The sequence below is a fragment of the Micromesistius poutassou genome, assembly GCF_964030765.1.
Source record: "Micromesistius poutassou genome assembly, chromosome: 17".
Classification (NCBI taxonomy): Eukaryota; Metazoa; Chordata; class Actinopteri; order Gadiformes; family Gadidae; genus Micromesistius; species Micromesistius poutassou.
In genome coordinates, this window is record NC_140287.1 from 2,043,290 (window position 1) to 2,068,739 (window position 25,450).

General features: G+C 45.4%; 1 protein-coding gene across 1 annotated transcript; it reads left to right on the forward strand.

Annotated features, from left to right (window-relative positions):
* The first annotated feature begins 7 nt into the window (after window positions 1-7).
* On the forward strand, window positions 8-25,450 carry pals1a (protein associated with LIN7 1, MAGUK p55 family member a). The gene is made up of 17 exons (XM_084482383.1): window positions 8-150; window positions 10,060-10,383; window positions 10,783-10,960; window positions 12,125-12,225; window positions 12,648-12,755; window positions 14,883-14,960; window positions 15,122-15,262; window positions 15,628-15,789; window positions 17,324-17,401; window positions 17,484-17,667; window positions 18,382-18,453; window positions 18,862-18,933; window positions 19,837-20,004; window positions 20,089-20,178; window positions 21,528-21,640; window positions 21,741-21,851; window positions 23,756-25,450. Exons 2-17 carry the CDS (start codon window positions 10,201-10,203, stop codon window positions 23,930-23,932), a joined length of 2,016 nt encoding a protein of 671 aa, XP_084338509.1. The 5' UTR covers window positions 8-150; window positions 10,060-10,200; the 3' UTR covers window positions 23,933-25,450.

Consider the following 25,450-nt stretch of genomic DNA (forward strand, 5'->3'; position numbering starts at 1 on the left):
CCCGAAGTTCGGGTATAAATGACAGACGGAGAAGGGTGAGGTCTGCTGTGTTAACCCGTGTAAAAACACTCATAAGTGGATTTATTAAACCGATTTTTACCCGGATTCACAGGTTAAAGGGCCATAATAACGGAACGTCACGCACTATTTGTGAGTACTTCGTGTGTTTTTGTCCGAAGTGTCTTTGTTATCAACAGGTACGTGTGCTGTAGCCAGTGTTGCCAGATTATTCAACTGCACCCTGCGCGCTGCACCCTGGCTGCAGCCAGATCGGGCGGGAAATATGGCCCAATCTGGCAACACTGGCTGTAGCCCGCTAGCTGGTTAGCCGCTAACCGTAGCATGTTACTAAAATACCACTATAAAAAACACTTTTCGGAACTCTGTTCAGATTTTTAAGCAAACTATTACTTTACGGTCGACCATTTGAAGTAGTTTTAAATGTAATTCTCGATGAGTTCCACAGCAGAGGTGCTGAGCAGTAGCTCTGTTAGCTAGCTGTCACCACCACTTGTGAGTGTTTCAGTAGTTCGTACTGCCGTGAACGTCCCGCAGGTGAAGCTGGTCTAGTGCAATGTGTGTTTTAGCGTCAGCCTCACGTTAGCTCAGAGGGAAGGAGCCACTGCAAGGTGTGTAGAATCACCATGTTGCTGATATACACACATAATAGATGTAGGCATCCACATATCAGTGTATAATCACCATGACACACACTGATGGAGGCATCCATGATAAATATATATAACCATCATGTTGCTGATATACACAGAGGTATACACTGATGCACACAGATTTAGGCATCATAAGGTATGTGTGTCAAGAAGAGACCACTGCATTTAATCAATGATCTGAGGTAAGTCCAACAGTTGGAAACACAATGTTTCCTCAATGGCGGTGGTTAAAAAATCCAATGATTTAAGGTTATTTAATCAGACATGGGTCACTGCAAGCATGACAACTGTGTGGAATGAATGAGTCAAGCGTTACTGTTGTGACATCAACGTCACACACTCTGCCAGGTTTTGGTGAGGTGTTGAGTAACTTTATAATAGACATGTTTGCTTCACAGAATAGATGGTGAATATTCTCAGAATAGTGGTTATTCTATAGAGGGCTAGGCCACTAGTCCTCTGTTTATATACTTTGAAGTGGAAATTTAAATAATTGTCAAGACAAAGTCAAAGTGAAACTGTAATGTGAACAAGTCAACAGTGAAAACAAACTACAAGCAATGCACTGTCTCTTGAGCTACCAGTCTAGCAGGGTTGCCAACTTTTGGTTTTTGGCTGGAGTGAGACTTTGTAAAGTCTTATAATGCTTACATTTATAACAGGGTCCGGAGAGGGCGGCGGGGGGGTTGGGATTGTGGGCAGACAGACGTTTTCTGCGGATCAACTGGAATGTTGTAGGGAGATGTCTTCAACTCCTCCCCTTTCATTAAAAACAATACAATGTGGTCTGGTCTAGTCAAGTCATCAACAGAAAATTAAAGGGAGTTTTGGGGTTTTTTGGCGTGACATTTGTTGCGTGAGAGCGTGAGATTGATGCTGAAAGAGAGGGTTAGGGTTAGAGTGTCACGCCAGATGCGTGAGAGTTGGCAACCCTGAGTCTAGAGCTGTCAATAGAGCAATAACACACAGGTGTGAGTGTCCTTCACTTGACAAGTCAAACAAACTAAAAACATGACCCTGAAGGAAAGTTACTGTAATGTCATGATGGAGATCTCCTGGTTGAAGCAGCCAAGGTGAACTCACTTTCATGGGCTCTCAGTCAGTTGTGGGGGAAAGACGTGGATGGTAATGGGCCCAATCCCATTACTGCCCTACCCCAAAATCTCAACCCTACCCCTTCCCCTTCCCCTCAACCCTACCCCTACGAAATTGACAGGGTTTTGATCTTTATTTATGCAACCTTACCCACATGGAAAAACACGGTATGATTAGATAAGAATATTATTCATGCTCACAATCTGTTAGAAACTGCAATATTGCACTTTATGTTGGGTCAAACATTATACAAGATCAACATAATATATAAAACCAGAATAAACTTGAGGTGAGGTAGTATGCCATCAATGTAAAAAAAATATCATTCAAACAAGAACCTGTGATATAATGGAAGTAATATTGCACATTACAAAAAGGCATTAAAGATCACATTTTATCAATAACTTTTTCAAAGGGGCCCAAAGTGCTAGTGTGCCCATCGAAAATCTCAACTTTAAGGGGCTGTTAGCCCGACCCCTTAGCCCTCAATAAAGGGACTAATGGGATAACCCTACGCTGCACGTGAACGCACAACAGCGAGGGGGAGGGTTGAGATTTTGGTTTAAGGGCAGTAATGATTTTCAGCATTAAGGGCTGATTATGGTTCCACGTCGATGCAACGCACGGGGGTTACGGACCCCTTACGTCCTTGCGGACCCTCCTTGTGTCCACCGCGAGGGCCTGACGTGCGCCTCTCGAAAATTGTAACCTTCCGTCGAGGCGACGCAGCCGCAAGCGCTGTGATTGGTCCGCTCACTAAAACCTGACGCAGGACCATAAACGTTCACGACTACGTTGAAGCGTGTCTGCGGGGTCCTTGCGTTGCGTGAACGTGGGACCATAAGGAGCCCTTTAGTGTACTGACATGTACACTACTAATATTTCTTGGCAGCCCGGCTTGTTTAATTTAGCCACTTAATATACCCTACAACGTTTATATATATATATATAGACCCTTTGAAAGACGTTCCAAAATCCTTATTTGCATAGTAGTTAATGACACCAACTCATTAATTCAAGACTGTACCACCCTTTGATATGGGCCCCAAATAATCTTTTTTTTGGGGGGGGGGGATTGGGTCACAGCAGACATTAAAGGTGGTATCACATGGTCAGACGTGGGGAAATACAAACAGTGAAGCAGAGGTTAGGACGGGCACATTGGGCCATAGGCCAGAACAACACAGTAGTTCTCTGTTCTCTGGGGAATTTGTCTCTCTCCCTCAATCTATCAGATATTCCTCTCCAACCTTTACCGCCAACTAAAGGACAGTTGAAATGCAGGTAGGTCTAGCAAGAGCAGTTAACTGATTAAATGCAGACCAGACTATGGAGTACACCCTAACCCACCCCTATCCCTAACCAATATGCACAGGAAGCTAGAGCCAGATTTAATGTCTTTCTTCATTCTTTCTTTCTTTCTTTCTTGCTGTATTGAGGCGCCGGTGTGAGTGCTCTATTTGAAAACTTAACCCCCTTAAAATTCAATAAAGACACACTGCTTTGATCATAAAAACTAAAAAAGTCTATAGTACATTGTGCAAGGTTTCAATTAAATTGCACAGCAGCATTAACGCTATTCAAGAAATCCACTATTCTGGATGACGGATCGCCAGAAATGAAAAGCAAAAGTAATTGGATTATATGACCCAATTAGCAGCCTGTTATTATTAGGTATTTGATGTAGGAGGAGGAGCACAAACACTTGGTTTGTGAGGAAAGAGATGTCTAGGTGCTGGCTGTACAAATAGACCCCTATGCAACAAAAACATTTAAAGTATTTAAAGTATTTAAATACTTTCTAAGTATTTAAAAAGTATTTAAAGTGAGTGAATCTGTTCAAATTAATGAGCAGCTCGTACATGACAAATAACATTTTCACATCTAATAAAGGCTTCCAACTAATTTGTTAGGGTGTCACCAAAATAAAAAGTAGGAAATGTGAGTCTTGAGCTACAAGCAAACAAAATGTTTAAACATTTAGTAGGAACCAAGTATTTATGTTCTATTCTTAGTTTATTCTGGCATTTTGTTCTCTACCTTGATAAGATACAGACTGGTACTGTGTGGGCGTAGGTGTGGAATGTAGAGTAGATAAGAGTGGCTTTAGCTTCTCAGAGGGACGACACACACACCACTCCACTGCTGTTTTTGGTGGCAAGTGTGTCACATGATCTATTTTGTTTACATTAGTAGTTCCTGAAGCTGCACTTTTCACATTCCTAACTCGTTCCTCCCCTATCTAGCTTGAGCCCATGCAGGTTATCATTTCAACCATTGTGCTAAATTAACTTTTTGGCTCACCTTCCAAGGGGACTGGTAGAGCAAAAAACGAATGGCCAAGCAAATTCTTTCCCAGCCATAATAAATTGGCTCTGAAAAACTACTGTGTTGCGTGAACGTGGGACCATAATCAGCCCTTTAGGGGTGTATGGTATAGAGAGGATACTTGTGGTGCTACGGTATGGATTTTGACGTTACCGTGTGACCGGCAGAGCACTAAAGAAGCAATGATGTAGTACCAGAGACGCAGTCGTTTAGTCATAATACCATCCGGAGGAGGCACACACAGCTTTTGGCCGTGTTCTTTAAGATATCTAGAACAATCCGGGAGCTCCTGCGGGAGACCTGGAGCTCTTTATCTAAATAATATAATATATAGACATCTATGATATAATGTATAATATCACGGCCAAAAGCTGTGTGCGCCTGGATGATATTATGAAGAACGACTGCGTCGGGTTCTCCGACGTCTCAGGTCCTTCCACATCAATCTGAAGTCGCGGTTCAGTCTGGACTTCAGAGTCAAAGCCAACGTTTCTTCCCCCAATTCCTTCTCCACCATGGCCGAGAATCAATACACGGGTCTTTTTTGCAAACCCATACCCGCAAATTACATTCCGCACCCGACCAGACCCTATAAATTGATACCGACGCCCGACCCACACCCGAAGGAAAATGAGACACATTAGATTGAACGCCGGGGAATTACACTATCTGGTGTTGGCGTGGTGCTTTAGATTGCTGTGCAAGAAAAGCACATCATCCATTGTGGACAGTTTTAGTTGACTCCTCCGCTCCTGAATAACATATCCAGCACCGGTGAAGTCTCGCTCGCAATCGCAAAAACGGCGACCGACCCGTGCTGTTCAGGCGTCCGACCCGACCCGCACCCGTGTCCGACACAGTACATTATTTTTCCTGTTTCATCCAAATTGTGCGGGTCACCGCAGGACTCTGGCTGAGATAACCCCCCACTACTATAACCCCCACTACGATGACCCCCACTACGATGACCCCCACTACTATAACCCCCACTACGATAACCCCCACTACTATAACCCCCACTACTATAACCCCCACTACTATAACCCCCACTACTATAACCCCCACTACGATGACCCCCACTACTATAACCCCCACTACTATAACCCCCACTACGATGACCCCCACTACTATAACCCCCACTACTATAACCCCCACTACTATAACCCCACTACTATAACCCCCACTACTATAACCCCACTACTATAACCCCCACTACTATAACCCCCACTACGATGACCCCCACTACTATAACCCCCCCCACTACTATAACCCCCACTACGATGACCCCCACTACTATAACCCCCACTACTATAACCCCCACTACTATAACCCCACTACTATAACCCCCACTACTATAACCCCCACTACTATAACCCCCACTACGATAACCCCCACTACGATAACCCCACTACTATAACCCCCACTACTATAACCCCCACTATGATGACCCCCACTACTATAACCCCCACTACGATAACCCCCACTACGATAACCCCCACTACTATAACCCCCACTACTATAACCCCCACTACTATAACCCCCACTACTATAACCCCCACTACGATAACCCCCACTACGATAACCCCCACTACTATAACCCCCACTACGAGTCTTTACTTTTTGTGGACGTACCAGAGACGTCGAGAACCCGACGCAGTCTTTAATTCATAATATCATCCAAAGGCGCACATAGCTTTTGGCAGTGATATTATATATTATTATATAGATACCTATATATTATATAATATGATATATTATTATATTATTTAGATCTAGAGCTCCGGGAGTCCCTAAATGGCAACAATCACTTTCTCCTCCTGCTGCATTCACTCTGGACTGCAGGGAGTGAACGCTGAATGGCTGTTATGTTACGTCGGGAGTGAACGCTGAATGGCTGTTATGTTACGTCGGGAGTGAACGCTGATTGGCTGTTATGTTACGTCGGGAGTGAACGCTGATTGGCTGTTATGCTTTGTTACTCAGGGAGTGAACGCTGATTGGCATTGTGGGAGTTGTCGTCTTCAATCCACAAGCACCAAAAAGTCACTGTGTGCCTTTTCTCTGTGAAGAAGGCACCAAATTAGAAATTGATGTTACTATTCGACTACATATATCACCCACTTTCAATACAGATTCATGTCTCTACCGGTGAAATTCTCCTTTAAAGGAGAGGCCAGAGCAGAATTGTACTTTTTTTTTTGGATAGGTGAGACGAGGACAAGCATTTCTTAACAGATCTTTTGTTTAACTGTCTTGATTTCTTTTTTCCATTTGTTTAGATAATTGTTTGGTTTTCACACTAAAGGGTTGGTTTATGCTCATTGTTTCTGAAGGAATATTTGGCATTTTGGACTACTTTTAGATTAGCCTGGTTCCGCCCGCCTCCGTACTTCCGCTCAATTTTCATTTCCCTTCAGTACTTCGGTCTGGGAGCGCTGTATGTTTGAACGATTTCTTTTCCCTCAAGTTTGTCCCTCCAATCCGCGAACAGGAAGCGCGGCCTGAGAACAGTGACGTACAGGTTGTGCGCGAGTTTCAGTTAAACAAATACCAGGAAGCAGCAGGAAGACCATGGAGAAAGATGCTAATGAAGCTATTCGGTCTGTTGTGGAAACTCTGACGAGTATCGATAAATTAAAGGGTTAGGAACAGGCTTTGCTTAGTTTTGTTGGTGGTCAAGATGTTGTGGCGCTTCTTCCCACGGGATTCGGGAAAAGTTAAATTTTCCAGCTGGCTCCATTAGTGGTGAAGTAGTTTGCTAAGCATGAAATACGTCACGACCAAACGTTAGCGATTGGTTAAGGCAGATCCGGAGTGGCACTGGGCAGAGCCAATAGCTTTTAAACTTCAACAGCACCCGCCTTCAAGTGAGCAATCGTTTGTCTCTATAGCAGTTCTAGACCATCGGTATGAATGAAATGAGTACGAAGGTCTAGTTAGGACTACGTGCCATCCGTAGTCTACGTGCCATCTGTTTGGAGGGTAATATCAGATCTAGTAGGGTTTAATATTTTTCCTGAAAATTAGATGAATCAGATCCCAGGAAAAGGCAACCCATTTCCCGGGAATCCTGGGAAATAGCTGTTTTTTTTGTTTTATTTTTGTTGTTTTTTAGTCCAAGTAGGCCTAATGTCCTCCTCATCCTCCTCATCGTCGTCCGCTTATCCGGGGTCGGGTCGCGGGGGCAGCAGCTCAAGCAGGGTTGAGCAGGCCTAATGTATCATCCAAATTATGCATTCCCAAATCCCAAACTGACATTTTTATAGTATTTGTATCATTGGGAAAAAGAACACCGTTTATGTCCATCAACACAGTTTGCAATGATCAATTCTGCTGCGTGACAAAAAAGCATGTACAGACTTATTTCAAAGTTTGTATGCGTGTGGCAACACCAGAAACCCAAAACAACACCCCGAATCCCAGGAACAGTGTTGTTTTCATAATGTCCCCTTTAAGTTATTTGTATTGTTTACATTTGTAATTTCTGATTTGGTAACATTTAAGTTATTTGTATTGTTTATGGCTCGGGTGACATTTTATGTTTTGGCCCTTCAGTCTTCAAAATAAAATGGACGTTGGTGGCAGCACTAGAATACAGGTTTTCTCACAAAAATAAATATATGTACACACAGTGTCTGTTTATATGAGTCACAGGTGGTGTGGTGGCTAGAGTAGACAGTCCTGTAGCATCCCAATTGCCTCAGTCGTCCACCTTTTAGCTGTGCTGGACCGGTTTGACTCATTTTAGTTTTTGTTTGTAGGTGAGGACCGTCTGAATTAAACAGTGATCATAATTCCAAAGGGGAAGTAAACGATATGCTGCTTTGTGGACAGAATAAAAATGATCCAGTGTATTCTTCCCACGAGTGGGACAGCTGACTAGTTGTTTGTTTTTGGGAAGATTGTGTTTTAAATGGCAGGCATCGACCAGCCATGGCAGGCTGGTCGATACGGACCAAAAGTCATATCTCGATATTTTCAAGCAGAATGTCGATATAAGATATATATCGACATTTGTTGACGCAATAACATAGTGTTTCGCGCTGAAGGGGATTTTAAAAAGTGGCGTGAGTGGAAGAGCGGGGCCGGGGCAGAGTGTGTGAGCAGGGTTGCCAGATTGGGCTGGCCCAATCTGGCAACCCTGTGTGAGTCAGAGGCAGAGCGGGACGGAGAGAGATAAGCAGGCTGAGGAAGTAGCAGGCGCGCTAGAAACGGCTGTTATCTGGAGCAAATGTGCTGTACTTTCACGCAAATGAACTATATCGATGTTGACGATAGCGGCTTGTTCCTTATCTTGTTTGAAAAAATATTGATATATTTCAAATATCGATATACCGCCCAGCAGGGTTGGAATTTCGTCATTTTAGGGGAAAGGCCATTTGGCCTTCCCGTTCACATTTCTTTTAAGGGCACAAAGGAACGTGGACAGGTGTTAAGGAGACAGGTGGAACGTGGACAGGTGTAAAGGAGACAGGTGGAACGTGGACAGGTGGAACGTGGAACGGAGACAGGTGTAAAGGAGACAGGTGGAACGGAGACAGGTGGTACGGAGACAGGTGGAACGGAGACAGGTGTAAAGGAGACAGGTGGAACGTGGACAGGTGGAACGTGGACAGGTGTAAAGGAGACAGGTGGAACGTGGACAGGTGTAAAGGAGACAGGTGGTACGGAGACAGGTGGTACGGAGACAGGTGGTACGGAGACAGGTGGTACGGAGACAGGTGGTACGGAGACAGGTGGTACGGAGACAGGTGGAACGTGGACAGGTGGTACGGAGACAGGTGGAACGTGGACAGGTGGAACGGAGACAGGTGGAACGGAGACAGGTGGAACGTGGACAGGTGTAAAGGAGACAGGTGGAACGTGGACAGGTGGAACGTGGACAGGTGTAAAGGAGACAGGTGGAACGTGGACAGGTGTAAAGGAGACAGGTGGAACGTGGACAGGTGGAACGTGGACTGGGGACAAGTGTAACGGGGGCTGCAGCATATTTCTTGATGAAAGAAAAATCAATAGTTCTCTTCATTTTAAGAAGTGCTTAAGGTTGTGATGTCGTTAGAGGAGGAGTATATGGTGTGGTTTCACACATACCTTATTATTTTTTCCTACCCACATTTAGCCAAGAAGAATATCAGGTCAGAGCCGATCAGAGGCTGAGTAGGGGCACGTCTTTTCAGAATGCATTTTTTTTCTCCCTTTGCTGGAGAAATGCAAAAAGAAACTTCAGACTCAGGTCTGTTCTCCCACTCAGTACGTTTACATGCACAGCTTAATCTGAATAAAGCCATAGTTCGACTATGCTCCGCAATTGGACAACTGCAATTGTCCGGTTATACATGGCGGTGAGTAAACCGATTCATTGGCCGAAGCGTGTCATTCCCCGGTACGATAGGTGGCGCTGTGCCCATTTCAACTAGTGGTAATAGAGCCACCGGCTGACCTCTTTACGTCACACACGCGCGACTAACGCTGGCTTGATTAAACCGTTTTAAACTTTATCAGCTCAGCTCAGCTGTTCTATATTTCTCCTCATATGTATTCAAACTTTATCACTGTAGCTATTTGTTTAACTCTTCACTTTATTTGTTTCCAACCATTTTACATTTTTTAAATGGTGTGCATGTTTACATTGTTTGCTCCATTTAGACTTTGAACTCTGTTTCACTTGATTTAAGCCAGTCAACATTCTTTACATCTTAGTAAACTAAATGGCTTTATTAAAACATACTTTCAACCTCACTTTGCACTACAGCACTCACCACATTTTCTGCAGGAAATGCATTTTCTATTTTTTCTTTATTTCCCCATTGACTTCCTACTGCGTTTTACTGCTTATATCTGTTGTTGCTTTGTGTAGGTGTTGTTGTAAAATGCATTTGTCTGCTTTGATTTTGGTGGCTACAGAACGGTACAAGGCTAATAAACGCATCATGATTCACGTATCCTACCCTTGATGTGTTCTCAGGTGTTGTGCAGCCGACCTTGCCATGGCCACCCGGTTTAAGGAGCTGCCCTCCTAGACGCGCCCACTTACCACAGAACACACACGCAAGCGTGCACACACACACACGCACGCACGCACGCACACACGTGTGGGTTTGCGTGTATGCATGAGATGACAAGCTCCCATCTTAACGGACATGTTGGCGACGGGGAAGGTGGAGGAGAGGACGAGATGAGGGGAGGCTCTCAGCACCGAGAGATGGCGGTGGACTGTCCCGGGGAGCTGGGGAGCAGGACCCTGCCCGTACGGAGATCCGCTCAGCTGGAGAGGATACGGCAGCATCAGGTAGAGGCTGGTTCTTTGGCTCGTGGGCACACTTTCAATATGACCGGGGAAACCTTTTCAGCCGGTGTAAACAAACAGTCGGGTTCATCTTCGTTGAGACCCACAGCGGAACACTAAACTCTGTTTGGGTTGAGTGAACGGACCTTTTCTGCTTGACCCCCAATGTTGAACCTACGTCAACAGCAGATTGGTTAAACATTCATACGACTAGTGACACATTTGACCTGACATCTCTGCCTTGTTTGGGTCACACGTTTTATCTTATGACCGAATGTATCAGGGTATTTTTAACCATGTTCTTAGTATTGAGGGGGGGTGTTGCGTGGATGCCTACATAACGTGTTTCCGTGTGGCGAGCACGCCGTCGTCCCGGTAACTCTTGCGCGTTTGTGTTTTCAGGAAGACCTGCGGCGGCGGCGCGAGGAGGAGGGGAGGCAGCTGGATCTGAACGCGTCCCTCAGGCTCCGCAAGCTCTCCCAGAACCCCCACGTCGGCATCGACAACCCCACCTTCCTGCAGGACTCGCACGCGCCCCCGCAGCCCGCACTGGGGAGCCAGCACGCACAGACAGTGTTGGGTAAGAACCGGGCTCCTCCCCCTAACCCCCTAACCCTCTAACCCCCTAACCCTAACCCTCTAACCCTGACCCTAACCCTAACCCTAACCCTAACCCTCTAACCCTAACCCTCTAACCCTAACCCCCTAACCCTCTAACCCTAACCCTCTAACCCTAACCCCCTAACCCTAACCCTCTAACACTAACCCTCTAACCCTAACCCCCTAACCCTAACCCTCTAACACTAACCCTCTAACCCTAACCCTCTAACCCTAACCCTCTAACACTAACCCTCTAACCCTCTAACACTAACCCTAACCCTCTAACCCTAACCCTCTAACCCTAACCCTCTAACCCTAACCCTAACCCCAACCGCCGCTGGGAAGCCAGCACACGCACAGACTCTCAGTACGTTTACATGCACAGCTTATTCCGATTAAAGCCATAGTTCGACTATGCTCCGCAATTGGACAACTGCAATTGTCCGGTTATACATGGCGGTGAGTAAACCGATTCATTGGCCGAAGCGTGTCATGCCCCGGTACGTGGCGCTGTAACCATTTCAACTAGTGGTAACAGAGCCACCGGCTGACCTCTTTACGTCACCAGCAACAACAAACTCAGGCGGCGGCATTTGAGAAAGATGTTTTCAGTAGACAGCTGTCAGCTCACTTAATTACCCTTCTCCACCACTTAATTATTTATGAATAAAGATCGTAGTTACTGCTTTATAACCTCGTTGATGAGAAAATCGAAGCAGTAGTCCAGTGGTGTTGCAGGAATGGTTGCATGGAATAAGGGTTTAAGACACAGTGTAAAACAGGGGGCATTGACGGTAAGATGAAGGCAACGTATGGAGAAAGTAAAATAAGAGTGAGATCAAGAAGTACTCTGAAGAGGGCTTTCTGCAGTTAAAAACCTCAACCATATCGATGTTTCACAAATACCTCTCAAATTGTTTGGACCGATGGTTTTAAATTGATTCAGCCTTTTCTTGAAATCTATGTCTCTGACATCGATTTCCCTCTATGTGAGGGTTAATCTTAATATGTGAGGGTTAATCTTAATGTGTGAGGGTTAATCTTAATATGTGAGGGTTAATCTTCACACCCCTACGTTGTACTGAATGAATCAAACCGTTCAAATGGTTTTCTCTTGGCCTCTCTAATTGTGTGTGTTCTCCAGAGCTGGAGGAGCTGCTGCTGTCCCTGAAGCAGGTGAAGGGCTGCCTGTCCGACCCCCAGAGTCAGAGCGACGTGGAGATTGTGCTGTCCATGCTCCAGAAGGTAACATGAAGAGGCCCGCTTATTAGCGCTTATTACCACCTCGTTATCACAATTAACTCAGGAACTGGCTCCTTTAGTGATCCACTAGTCTGGTAGCCCTCTGTTCTCCTGGTCTTTAGTGACCCACTGGTCTGGTAGACCTCTGTTCTCCTGGTCTTTAGTGACCCACTAGTCTGGTAGCCCTCTGTTCTCCTGGTCTTTAGTGATCCACTAGTCTGGTAGCCCTCTGTTCTCCTGGTCTTTAGTGATCCACTGGTCTGGTAGCCATCTGTTCTCCTGGTCTTTAGTGATCACGCCACAGGGATGGTTACCACCTGTGATGTTCACCACTATGAGGCCTTTGTCTGTTACCCTGTACCTCAGAGGTGGGCTTTAGTGCTTATAAGAATATGGATTCTTTTGCCACCCGTCTCCATGTCCAGGCTGACTTCCAGTCTGCACTGAGGATCCACAATGCTGTGGCCAACAGCATGCACCGCCCCTCCCCGCCGTACCCACACACACACCAAGCGCTGCAGCTCACCATGGAGGTAACACTCACTCACACACACTGGTTCTCTTTATTACACGTACCACCTCAGAAAACATTTAGGGTAGTAACACCATTATGACCCATCAGGGTCACCCCAGGGTCGTGTCCTGTCCCCTCTATTATACGTCCTGTACACTGACGACTGTCGCAGCCAGCGCACAAACAGACATATTTTACAATTTGCAGATGACTCAGTTATTGTCTTTTAAATGGAAAAGAATCTGAGCATGGTCCTGTTCTAAACAATTTTATAGCCTGGTGTGATAGTGCTCACTAACACTTGAATGTAACTAAAACTAAGGACATGGTCATTGATTATAGGTGCAAACCTCCAACTACCCAGGTCACTGCTATAAACGGGCAACCTGTAGAGGTAGTTGGCTCAAAGCAAAATTGATGACGAAGCTAAATTTTAATCTTAACACAGAGAATATCTGCAAGAAAGGCCTTCTTGCCTCTGTAAAATGGCAAAATTCAATGTGGATAAAACCATTATGAGACTATTTTATATCATATCATACATACATTGAATCTGTTTTATCTTTTTCTATAATATGCTGGTATGAGAATTTGAATGTCAAGGATAAAGCGGCACTTGCCATAATAGTGAAGGTCAGTGGCAAAATCATAGGTGCCAAGCAGCCTAACAGATCTGTACAGTAGATTTGTCCAAAAAAAGGCAGACTCTATTTCATCAGCCAATGGTCGTCCTCTTCATCCTCTTCATCAGTTGTTACCTTCCAAGTCACGTTTCAGATTCCCTGCAGTTAAAACCAGTAGATACAGACATTCATTTGTCCCCAGTGCCATTTCTCTACTGAACTCGTGGTGTTTTTGGTGCACAGTATATGGTATGATTTCCTGCTGTATGATGGTACTCCATGGAGAGGAAAGTGTTTTCTGTTTAGTTTTTTATTTATTTGATACATAGTATTTATTTTTATTTACATGGATGTCATGCAGGGATGCTTAACAGCATGCCTGTATACACACTGCACTGATCTGCATGTGTGTTTTCTTCACCCATTGGCTGCCCCCAGTGGTCATCTTACTCATCATACTTTTTTGTCCTTTGTTGTCTATTGATGTCTTGCTGCAAACCAAATCGCCCTTAGGGGACAATAAACGCTTTAAGTAAGTAAGTAGTGCAATAGTTTAATAAGAACAAAAGCAGTACAGTTTATGGGGTACTATTAAAAACAATCCCAATAATCTTTATAAAGATTCACTCCCAGGAGCTTTAGGTTTTTGATGTGGTGTAGTATATAGTTAGATATAGTGATAGTTGACTGACCACAGGTCTGTGAATGCCATGGCAGCTAGTTGGTTAGGCTGTGTTTTAGGTGAATTCCCCTTCAAAGTCTCGACTTTACAAAACAATTATCCATATAAGTGTATAGACATACATAGACAATTAAATACAGTTTTTTGTTAGTTGTTTTTGTTTGTTAGTAGTAGAGATGCTCCGATCGATCGGACGACGATCATAATCGGCCGATTTTGGCTAAAAATAGCGTGATCGGAGAACCCCAAAAGCGCCGATCAAAAAAGCCGATCACTTGACGTAAATTACTCGCGAGTTTTAGTCCATTACTCACTGGCCAGTGGCAGCATGAGTTCTCCGTCTACAACACTGTGCTACACTGCCAGGCTTTCATGGGTCACTGTAATGATGGCAGAGGAGGCAGTTTAACGTTCAGTTTAGTTTACTGAGCACTTGCATAACCAGCACGTATGTGGCAGGCACATTTCAGCACCGTATATGACAGACACATTCTGACGCATTGAGCGACATGTTTCAGTCACAGGGGATCCAAAGAGAAGAAATAAAGAGTCTGTTGGAACAGAAACTGGTGCTTGCCTGCTGTCCAGATTATATATAAAAGATATGGAAATATATCCATATATATATATATGATATATATATATAATAGATCGGCAGTGATCGGCAATCGGCAGATCATGATTTTGGTAATCGGTGATCGGGCCCAAAAATGCTGCTCGGAGCATCTCTAGTTAGTAGCTTTAGGATAAATAAGAATCCCAGAATTACGGCACCAACCTAAACGTAGCGGCCTTCCTGTGTACTCTGTTGTTGTTTACGGTTTGTTCCCATTGGTAACAGGTGGAGGGTTTGGTCCAGTCCAGTCAGAATAAAGACGGCCTAGAGCTGCAGAGTCTACTGTCAGACACACGTGTGCAGGTAAGTACTCTCTCTCACACACACACACACACACACACACACACACACACACACACACACACACACACACACACACACACACTATATACTAGACACATGAACTCAGCCACTGTGCGGTCCATTATCCATGTGTGTGTGTGTGTGTGTGCTTGTGTGTGCAGGCGTTGCTCCTGGCCCACGACGGCGTGGCAGAGAGGGAGATGCAGATGGAGCCGGCGGCCCCCGCAGGGCAGACTCTGACCCAGTGGGGCGGGGAGACGGTGAAGATAGTGCGCATTGAGAAGGCCAGGGACATACCACTGGTAAGACGCTGCGAGGGGTGGGAGCTCCAAGTACAGGGATGGATATTGAATGAATGGCGTGCGACGTCACGGTACAACGGCAACACGCAGAGCTGCTAGGAGGAAAGACTTCGAAAATGAATTCTGACGCATCACATTTAGTGAAGGCTCCAGTAGTTTGTTGGTCACTGGCTCACACTCACCCTTTGGCCGGCTGGATCATTTTATAAAGTTAAATACATCATTGATATATTTGGCACAAATGACACGTATTGTAGTAACCTGTTGTCTGAACATAACAAAAAGCTGATGCAGTAGGCTGTGGTCTGAGGATTGTGTGTGTGTGTGTGTGTGTGTGTGCGTGTGTGTGTGCGTGTGCGCGGCAGGGCGCCACGGTGCGTAACGACATGGACAGCGTGGTGATCAGCCGCGTGGTGCGGGGGGGCGCGGCCGAGCGCAGCGGCCTGCTGTCGGTGGGCGACGAGATCCTGGAGATCAACGGCGTGGAGATCAGGGGGAAGGACGTGAACCAAGTGTTTGATATACTGGTGAGGAGGCTGGGTCACCGTCACATACTGGTATACTGAGGCTGGGTCATCATCGTATACTGGTGAGGAGGCTGGGTCACCATCACATACTGGTATACTGAGGCTGGGTCACCATCACATACTGGTATACTGGTGAGGCTGGGTCATCATCACATAACGCGCTACTCATGTTTAATGTGCATCGTTTGTTAATTAGTGTGGTTGCAAAGCAAGCCACACTATTGTTACCTTGTGTCTTATTCTTTTCCTTTTTCTCCTTCCCTATCTTTCATAATTATCTGCTCCAACACTTACTTTTTGGTTTACACCAAACTCTCTCTTACCAAAAACTCTGACATATATCAATACAGTGCGCTACGACTTTCAGAGACCTTTAAAAAAAAAAAATATATATATATATATATATATATATATATATATATATATATATATATATATATATATATATGGAAAGTGAATAGGGCAAAAATGCTCAATTCAACCACTCCAAACCTGAACGCCTGAGAGGTGTTAAATTCAATGAGCACATGTAGACCCGAAGTACGGACGTCTCCAAAGAGTTTGGGGGCGCTATTACTAGTGGTCAAAACTATGGGTAGCAACCGTACCCCGATTCATAAAATATTCTGAAACTTGGTATCTGGGCCTTATTTGACATGCTGAATCTTTTTGCCAAAAGGACCCATAATGTCCATCGGGATAGATTTTGCTGTACCATGAAAGTTTTGGAAAACCCAAACCGTAAAAACCAAAACCAAACCAAAACAATATTATGCCAATTAGCTTCCAGTCTTCAACTAATCACAAGTCTGCTTCAGAGAACCCCAGAGGCCTAATCAATACCCCCCCCCCCCTTAGGGAATGTGAAAAGTTGTTTGATAGCTAACAAAATTACGTCACTGGGTCAATTTCAAATAGCCACTGTCGGTTAGTTTCTATATTGCTAACGCTCACTTCAACCCTGAGTTGTTGGCCTTTGGAATGGTTGTCAAAGTTGGTAAACGAATACAAACCACTCGTAAGCAGGCCTCCAAAAAGTTAAGCAACAGGGGAGCCAAAACTTGCAACCCAAAAAAACAATCATTGTTCAAGCAATCGCATTCTGCTTAGCATAATGCAGAGAAGGAAGGACATAGCTGACGAGGCAGTATACTAAAATGTCATGCATTTTTTGACAGACAAGCATGTATCTTCTAGATTTATCTTCACATAAGCAAAAGTCCCCAACTCCACGTATCAGAAAGAAGCAGTGGCGTCGTACTTTGAAGAAAGGAAGGGGAGAGAGAGGTTTGTTGTCAAGGACTCTGACCGGCGTTCACGACTTTGGAACATTTTGAACCAATACCTACGAAGAGTCTTTGATCTTTGATCTTGATCTTTGGTCTCATTCGCATTGAACGATTCAGTCAGACGTTTTTAAAGCAACATGTACGCCTTTGTTCTGCAGACAGAATATCGTCCGTAGAATAACAATAGGTTGACTTCAGGTGTTTAGTCAGGCTGGATTTGAATACTTTTCCCGTGTGTCTCACAGGCGGACATGCACGGCATCCTGACCTTTGTGCTGATCCCCAGCACCGAGGGCAAACCCCCGCCCATCAAGGAGACCGTGGTGAGTCCACCGCCGGCTGTGGGGTCTCTTTAACCCGGTGGCCTCGTCTCTGTAACGACCCCTCTCATCTCCCTCTGCCCAGATCCACGTCAAGGCCCATTTTGATTACGACCCCTCAGATGACCCCTACGTGCCCTGCAGAGAGCTGGGCCTTTCCTTCCAGAAGGGAGACATCCTCCACATCATCAGTCAGACGGACCCCAACTGGTGGCAGGCGTACCGGGACGGGGACGAGGAGAACCAGCCCCTGGCCGGGCTGGTCCCCGGTACGGCCCCACCCCTACCACCAGGAGGCACAAGTCACTTTAGATGACTTTAGGTTGTGCCATCAAAGAAGAGAACACAGTGTAGAGCATAGCTGTCAAAGTCGAGGCCCGCGGGCCTAATCCGGCCCGCGGTGTAATTTAATTTGGCCCCCCAGATAATATCTAATGTCTATCAGAACTGGCCCCCCGGTACATCGCATTTCAGCGTTGACGCGCGTCTTGGCGCGTAAACCCTGGTGCGTCAACTCCGGCAGCCCGTAATCCCGTACCAACCCCCCCCCGTCAACAACTCCGCCCGCGGACCCTGTTATAATGCAATGTCCCCAATTAATGCAATTGGCCCGCGACTTTGTCCAAGATTTCAATTTTGGCCCACTGTATATTTGAGTTTGACACCCCTGGTTTAGAGGCATCAACCAAAATAGGCATTATTGGAAGGCAAGAGTGCAATATGGAAATATGTTGAAGAGGGAGCAGTATTTGATTCATTTTATCAATAGCATTACACCATCCTGTAGCGCGGAAAAGGAAAACCAGGCTTTGTTCTGTTGAGCTTTCTTTTACAGTGCTTATGAACAGGCCACAATGTACTGCTAAACGTGGTAGAGTACGTACCAAATGTGCGTCTGTTTCTGTAAGCACCATCTGTCTGTGCGGTCTGCGTTCACCAACACAACAACGTGACGGTATGGTTTTGCTGTTCCGTTGATGTAGGCAAAAGTTTCCAGCAGCAGAGAGAGGCCATGAAGCAGACGATTGAAGAGGACAAAGAGCCAGAGAAGTCTGGTCAGTTTGAAAGACAAACCGCTGATAATAACACTAATGTATAGAATGAATGAAGTAAGACAAACCGCTGATAATAACACTAATGTATAGAATGAATGAAGTAAGACAAACCACTGATAATAACACTAATGTATAGAATGAATGAAGTAAGACAAACCACTGATAATAACACTAATGTATAGAATGAATGAAGTAAGACAAACCACTGATAATAACACTAATGTATAGAATGAATGAAGTAAGACAAACCGCTGATAATAACACTAATGTATAGAATGAATGAAGTAAGACAAACCACTGATAATAACACTAATGTATAGAATGAATGAAGTAAGACAAACCACTGATAATAACACTAATGTATAGAATGAATGAAGTAAGTAAGTCATCCATTCTGGATTCCTATAGGAAAGCTCTGGTGTGCAAAAAAGAACAAGAGGAAGAGGAAGAAGCTGCTCTACAATGCCCACAAGAACGAAGGTACGTCTGCTGGCTCCTTGTGTGGCGTTTCTGGTCCCAACATTTAAAGTTTCCATGTGCAACATTTCAACTAGCTCATAGCTGCAAATAACCAACATATCTATAGTCCAAGCTGATCGAAGGGGAAAAGGGGAATTAAATTCACATCCTGTCCTCACATCCACATCCTATCCAGCTGATTGGATTAGCTTCAGCCACTCCTAACCAGCTGATTGGATCAGCTTCAGCCACTCCTAACCAGTTGATTGGATTAGCTTCAGCCACTCCTAACCAGTTGATTGGATCAGCTTCAGCCACTCCCATCAAGAGGGCCGTATTCCCATTACCAAACGTGTCTTCAAATAACAGCTATTGTGTAAATGTCAAATGGCCTGGCCTGGTGTCATCTCTATGTGACTAGGGCTCGCTGATTGGCCGACTGGTGCCTTTTCCAGCCTCATATCTAGTAGGGATGGGTCAGAATATTTGATTATTCGTTCCCGAGGGTCAAAGTCGATTTTCAACATTTGGACCGTTAACATTTTTTCCCATTCAAATAAACAAGAATTAACGGACGGAACTAATGTTGGTTCTGTAGCACTATCACAACACAAACACTGATCACTGTTGAAGTTTTTTTTTTTTGCGTTTTAAGATATTAAGTGATTTCTTGCCGATGGTCCATGGCTGCCTTTGTGAATGTCGGCGCACATCGAATAATCGATTATTCGTTCATACCACCCACTATTCGACCATGAAAATTTAGAGTTATTCACAAATTTAGAGTTATTCACAAATTTAGAGTTATTCACATGGGCTAAGGGTTGTGGAACGGCCCAGGGGTAGCTCTCACCGCTCTGCTAATATTCTACCGCTTTATATTCCTTCCTTTAGTTTCTGTGTGCTATTTTTGTTCCGTTTTAGATAATGACAATGAAGAGATTCTGACCTATGAGGAGATGGCCCTGTACCATCAACCAGCCAACAGGAAGCGGCCCATTGCTCTGATTGGTCCACTCAGCTGTGGCCAGGCGGAGCTTAAGCAGAGACTGGTCAACAGCCAACCAGAGCGCTTCGCTGGGGCTGTCCCTCGTAAGAAAAACAACCTGATTCTTTACAAGCTTTAACTGGCAATGTCAAAAAATAAAAAATAAAAATTTGTTTGGTGTGTTCCAGACACTACAAGGAGCCGTCGCGATGGAGAGTCGGGGGCGAGGGACTACCACTTTGTGTCTCGTCAGGCGTTTGAAGGGGAGTTAGCTGCCGGTAAGGGCCATATGCTGTTTAGATTTGAATGTATTTTAATCTGGTCGGTCAAACTCATAGTACCGTATTTTCCCGACTATAAGCCGCGGTTTATACACAAATTTTCCAAAATTCAGTAAGCTTATGCATATGCAAAGGCTTATGCATGGGTGCAGCCAATACATGGGAAAACTAGAATAGGGTTGATGAGGTGTTGTAGGTTAATGTTGTTGCAGCCAACAGCTCCCCCTGGTGGGCACGGATCTGTGTGTACTCGTGTCGGCAACACGCCCCAGTTCTGTTATGTGCACAGCCGGTTAACGGGAGACACGGCCCCACTCCGTCTGGTATCTATGCACCTTCACTGCAACAGTCGGCTGTTGGACGCTCGGGGTAATAGTTTGCAAGTGTCTGAGCGCTGGGGTAGCGTATGATGGTAGGAGAGACTCACTCTGGTCCAGTTCTGACTCAGCTGGACTCTGGTCCAGTTCTAACTCACCAGGACTCTGGTCCAGTTCTAACTCACCAGGACTCTGGTCCAGTTCTAACTCAGCAGGACTCTGGTCCAGTTCTAACTCAGCAGGACTCTGGTCCAGTTCTAACTCACCAGGACTCTGGTCCAGTTCTAACTCAGCAGGACTCTGGTCCAGTTCTAACTCACCAGGACTCTGGTCCAGTTCTAACTCAGCAGGACTCTGGTCCAGTTCTAACTCACCAGGGCTCTGGTCCAGTTCTAACTCAGCAGGACTCTGGTCCAGTTCTAACTCAGCAGGACTCTGGTCCAGTTCTAACTCAGCAGGACTCTGGTCCAGTTCTAACTCAGCAGGACTCTGGTCCAGTTCTAACTCAGCAGGACTCTGGTCCAGTTCTAACTCAGCAGGACTCTGGTCCAGTTCTAACTCACCAGGCTTCAGTTGCAGTGGCAGCTCCTGAAAAAAATCTCAGGGGGAGCGATTTTTCTGATAATGATTAAGGTGACCCATTCAATAGGTGCATTGAGCAAGACCGTATCAATTAGTTGTTAGATGATTAACTCATACAGAGATCCTTCTTGTCTCCACTAGATGGCAACTCCATAAACAAAAATGGTGTAGTTACACAATTAATTATTTACATGAATCTAATCTAACATATTATACCAGTGGACTGTAGCCAACGTTGCTCATCTGTCTATCGCACATCTAGGTGAACACGCCTACTTTGTGATGTCACAAGAGGCAGATTTTCAACAAAAAAAAACAACAACACTACCACCAACCATCTAAACAACTGTTTAGTGAGAGATCCAGACCCACGTGACTCATTCACACTGATGTTTTTGTACCATAGTTCATACCATATAACCATTTCAATAATCTCCTGAATTCCAGGTAAACTGATAGAATCTGGCGAGTTTGAGAAGAACTTGTATGGGACCAGTTCGGACTCTGTGAGACAAGTCATCAACACCGGAAAGATCTGCCTTCTCTGTCTGCACACACAGGTTGGTAGATGTGCTCAAAGCGTTGGTGATGTCATGGCGACCACTGGCTGATTAGGGCTACTTTGTGTTCATATCTTTTTCTTTGCTCTTACATTCTCAGTCTCTGAAGATATTGAGGAGTTCAGACCTGAAGCCCTACATCATCTTCATCGCCCCGCCGTCACAAGAGAGGCTGAGGGCCCTCTTGGCCAAGGAGAACAAGAACCCCAAGGTCTGTCAGTGTGGCCGTTTCACCCTCCTCTGGTAGAACAGGCTCTGTCCTAGGGGTGTGACCATACACTAAAGTCACGCTGCGTACCTCGGTTCTAAAGTCACGTTTCGGTATGTTTTTCGGTACAGCAGTTATTATTATTTTATTTTTATTAAACAATTGGATTTTGATTTGATTTATTGAATTGTATCAAACAAATGCCTTACACAAATGGAAAGACATCCAATACAATTTAGGATAAAAACACAATAAAGTCCAGGACTTATTTCCATTGTGGTCCTCAACACAAAACATCAGGACGAGACGAGACACTCTGAGTGTGTGATAATCAATAAAAAAGTTAATTCAAAAAAAAAAAAATATATATATATATATACAGTATATATATTTTTTCAGTACATACCGAAATGAAACGTGCATCGAACCGTTAGACCCGTACCGAAAAACTTCAGTACGAATGAGTACGGTTCCACCCCTAGTGTCCTGTTTCAGTACGAATGAGTACGGTTCCACCCCTAGTGTCCTGTTTCAGTACGAATGAGTACGGTTCCACCCCTAGTGTCCTGTTTCAGTACGAATGAGTACGGTTCCACCCCTAGTGTCCTGTTTCAGTACGAATGAGTACGGTTCCACCCCTAGTGTCCTGTTTCAGTACGAATGAGTACGGTTCCACCCCTAGTGTCCTGTTTCAGTACGAATGAGTACGGTTCCACCCCTAGTGTCCTGTTTCAGTACGAATGAGTACGGTTCCACCCCTAGTGTCCTGTATCAGTACGAATGAGTACGGTTCCACCCCTAGTGTCCTGTTTCAGTACGAATGAGTACGGTTCCACCCCTAGTGTCCTGTATCAGTACGAATGAGTACGGTTCCACCCCTAGTGTCCTGTTTCAGTACGAATGAGTACGGTTCCACCCCTAGTGTCCTGTTTCAGTACGAATGAGTACGGTTCCACCCCTAGTGTCCTGTTTCAGTACGAATGAGTACGGTTCCACCCCTAGTGTCCTGTTTCAGTACGAATGAGTACGGTTCCACCCCTAGTGTCCTGTATCAGTACGAATGAGTACGGTTCCACCCCTAGTGTCCTGTTTCAGTACGAATGAGTACGGTTCCACCCCTAGTGTCCTGTACCAGTACGAATGAGTACGGTTCCACCCCTAGTGTCCTGTATCAGTACGAATGAGTACGGTTCCACCCCTAGTGTCCTGTTTCAGTACGAATGAGTACGGTTCCACCCCTAGTGTCCTGTTTCAGTACGAATGAGTACGGTTCCACCCCTAGTGTCCTGTACCAGTACGAATGAGTACGGTTCCACCCCTAGTGTCCTGTATCAGTACGAATGAGTACGGTTCCACCCCTAGTGTCCTGTATCAGTACGAATGAGTACGGTTCCACCCCTAGTGTCCTGTACCAGGAGGCTCTGATCCCTATGAAGTCAGTCCTCATTACAACACGTCCAGGTCTAAGTGTGTGAGTGTGAGGCGTCAGTCCTCATTACAACACGTCCAGGTCTAAGTGTGTGAGTGTGAGGCGTCAGTCCTCATTACAACACGTCCAGGTCTAAGTGTGTGAGTGTGAGGCGTCAGTCCTCATTACAACACGTCCAGGTCTAAGTGTGTGAGTGTGAGGCGTCAGTCCTCATTACAACACGTCCAGACCTAAGTGTGTGAGTGTGAGGCGTCAGTCCTCATTACAACACGTCCAGGTCTAAGTGTGTGAGTGTGAGGCGTCAGTCCTCATTACAACACGTCCAGACCTAAGTGTGTGAGTGTGAGGCGTCAGTCCTCATTACAACACGTCCAGACCTAAGTGTGTGAGTGTGAGGCGTCAGTCCTCATTACAACACGTCCAGACCTAAGTGTGTGAGGCGTCCGTTCTAACACACTGTTCCCCGCGCCGCCGGCAGCCCGAGGAGCTCCGCATCGTGATCGAGAAGGCGCGGGAGATGGAGCAGAGCTGCGGCCACCTGTTTGACGCCGTCATCGTGAACACGGACCAGGACAAGGCCTACGGCGAGCTGCTGCGCCTCATCAACAAGCTGGACACGGAGCCACAGTGGGTGCCCTGCTCCTGGCTCCGCTGACCTCCTGCTGACAACACACACACACACACACACACACACACACACACACACACACACACACACACACACACACACACACACACACACACACACACACACACTGTCCTATTTAAATCAGGATACCAAACCACGTCCTTGAGTTGGTTGGTACGGAGATGCACTTGGCCGTTGGAGCGGCCCGCTTCACGAGTGCTAGCAGGACGGCCCTCGGGCTCCGGTGGTAGACGGCAGCCGAGGGCCACGCCCCTCTAGTTATCTCGTCGCCCCAGGAAGAGCGGAACAGGCCGTTTCTAAATCTGACCGTCGACAGGAATAAGACGTGATGCGTCTTTACTTCAGACGGAGGACATACTAGGACAACTTGATGATCCTCGTTTCCCCTGGAAGTGGCCTTATCCTTAACCTTGTCTCTGAAATAACTGTTTTCACGTTAGCACACAAATTATTGATTTGATAAAAAGTTTATGCCTTTAGCGTTACTTCACCTTTCTATTTTAGACATAGACATAGACATCTTATTAAGTCGCTAAGTAATCTTTGTAAAACCCAATTGCTTTTAAAACGATTTTAGGAATCACAACCTGTATTTCTTCCACATCGTTTGGTTTGCCTTGTCCATAAAGAGGCCCTGTAGTGCACAGGAAATGTGAAACTCTTAACTCACCACTTTGGTCAAGTACCTTTTTTTTGTTTTTGTCTGTTTTGTGGAACGAAAGCAGACGCTGCTTAATCTGTGAATACACAAGTTTTGGCCGGCATGCTGCTGCCGTGCTTGTCAAACCACTTATTACTACTCACATAAAGCCTGAACACGCATCTGTGCCTGATATCATTCTCTTTACACTACAAAGTCTTTTTTTCTCAATTCACAAACACCGCCATCTTGCCTGGACTGGCTGCCTGACACACTTATGTTCACACACAACTCAGTCGGGACCCAGGATACAGCACATATATTTATTACCAAAGGACTTGGAGAATTGGTCCTATGTTTCGCCCTGACCTGAGCAGTGGTTTGTCTTATCTTGCAATATTCCTCTTAATTGCCTTCATTCGTATCACGCCCCGAACCCCTCTCTACGAAATCCATACGTTTAGCCTGGGTGGGAAGTAGTAGTTTTGAGATGTTTGATCCTTACTATATTTTGGGAGTTTGTACGCATGTGTCACCGTGTTTTAAGTTGTCTCGGTTTGTCCTGTGGAAAGGTGAGCATGTGGGCGCGTGTCTCCCCATCTGTCTCTGTTGAAGTATTACCTGAAGTAGATCTGACACCTTATCACTGTTGTTATCACTGTGTAGAACATATATATAATAATAAATAGATTTATGAAGTTCTGTTATGCACGGATTGCTGGCCCCGGCTCACGGGCTGGCTTGTGGTCCAGGTGGGGAGGCCGGGCTAAGTGGAGTTCAGCTGTTTTGAATGTAAAGTAGAATATTCAAATCACTTCCTGTTTATTGGACATCACTTTCTTTTTTCTATGAATATTCACAATAAATAGATGATCGCTAGTAAA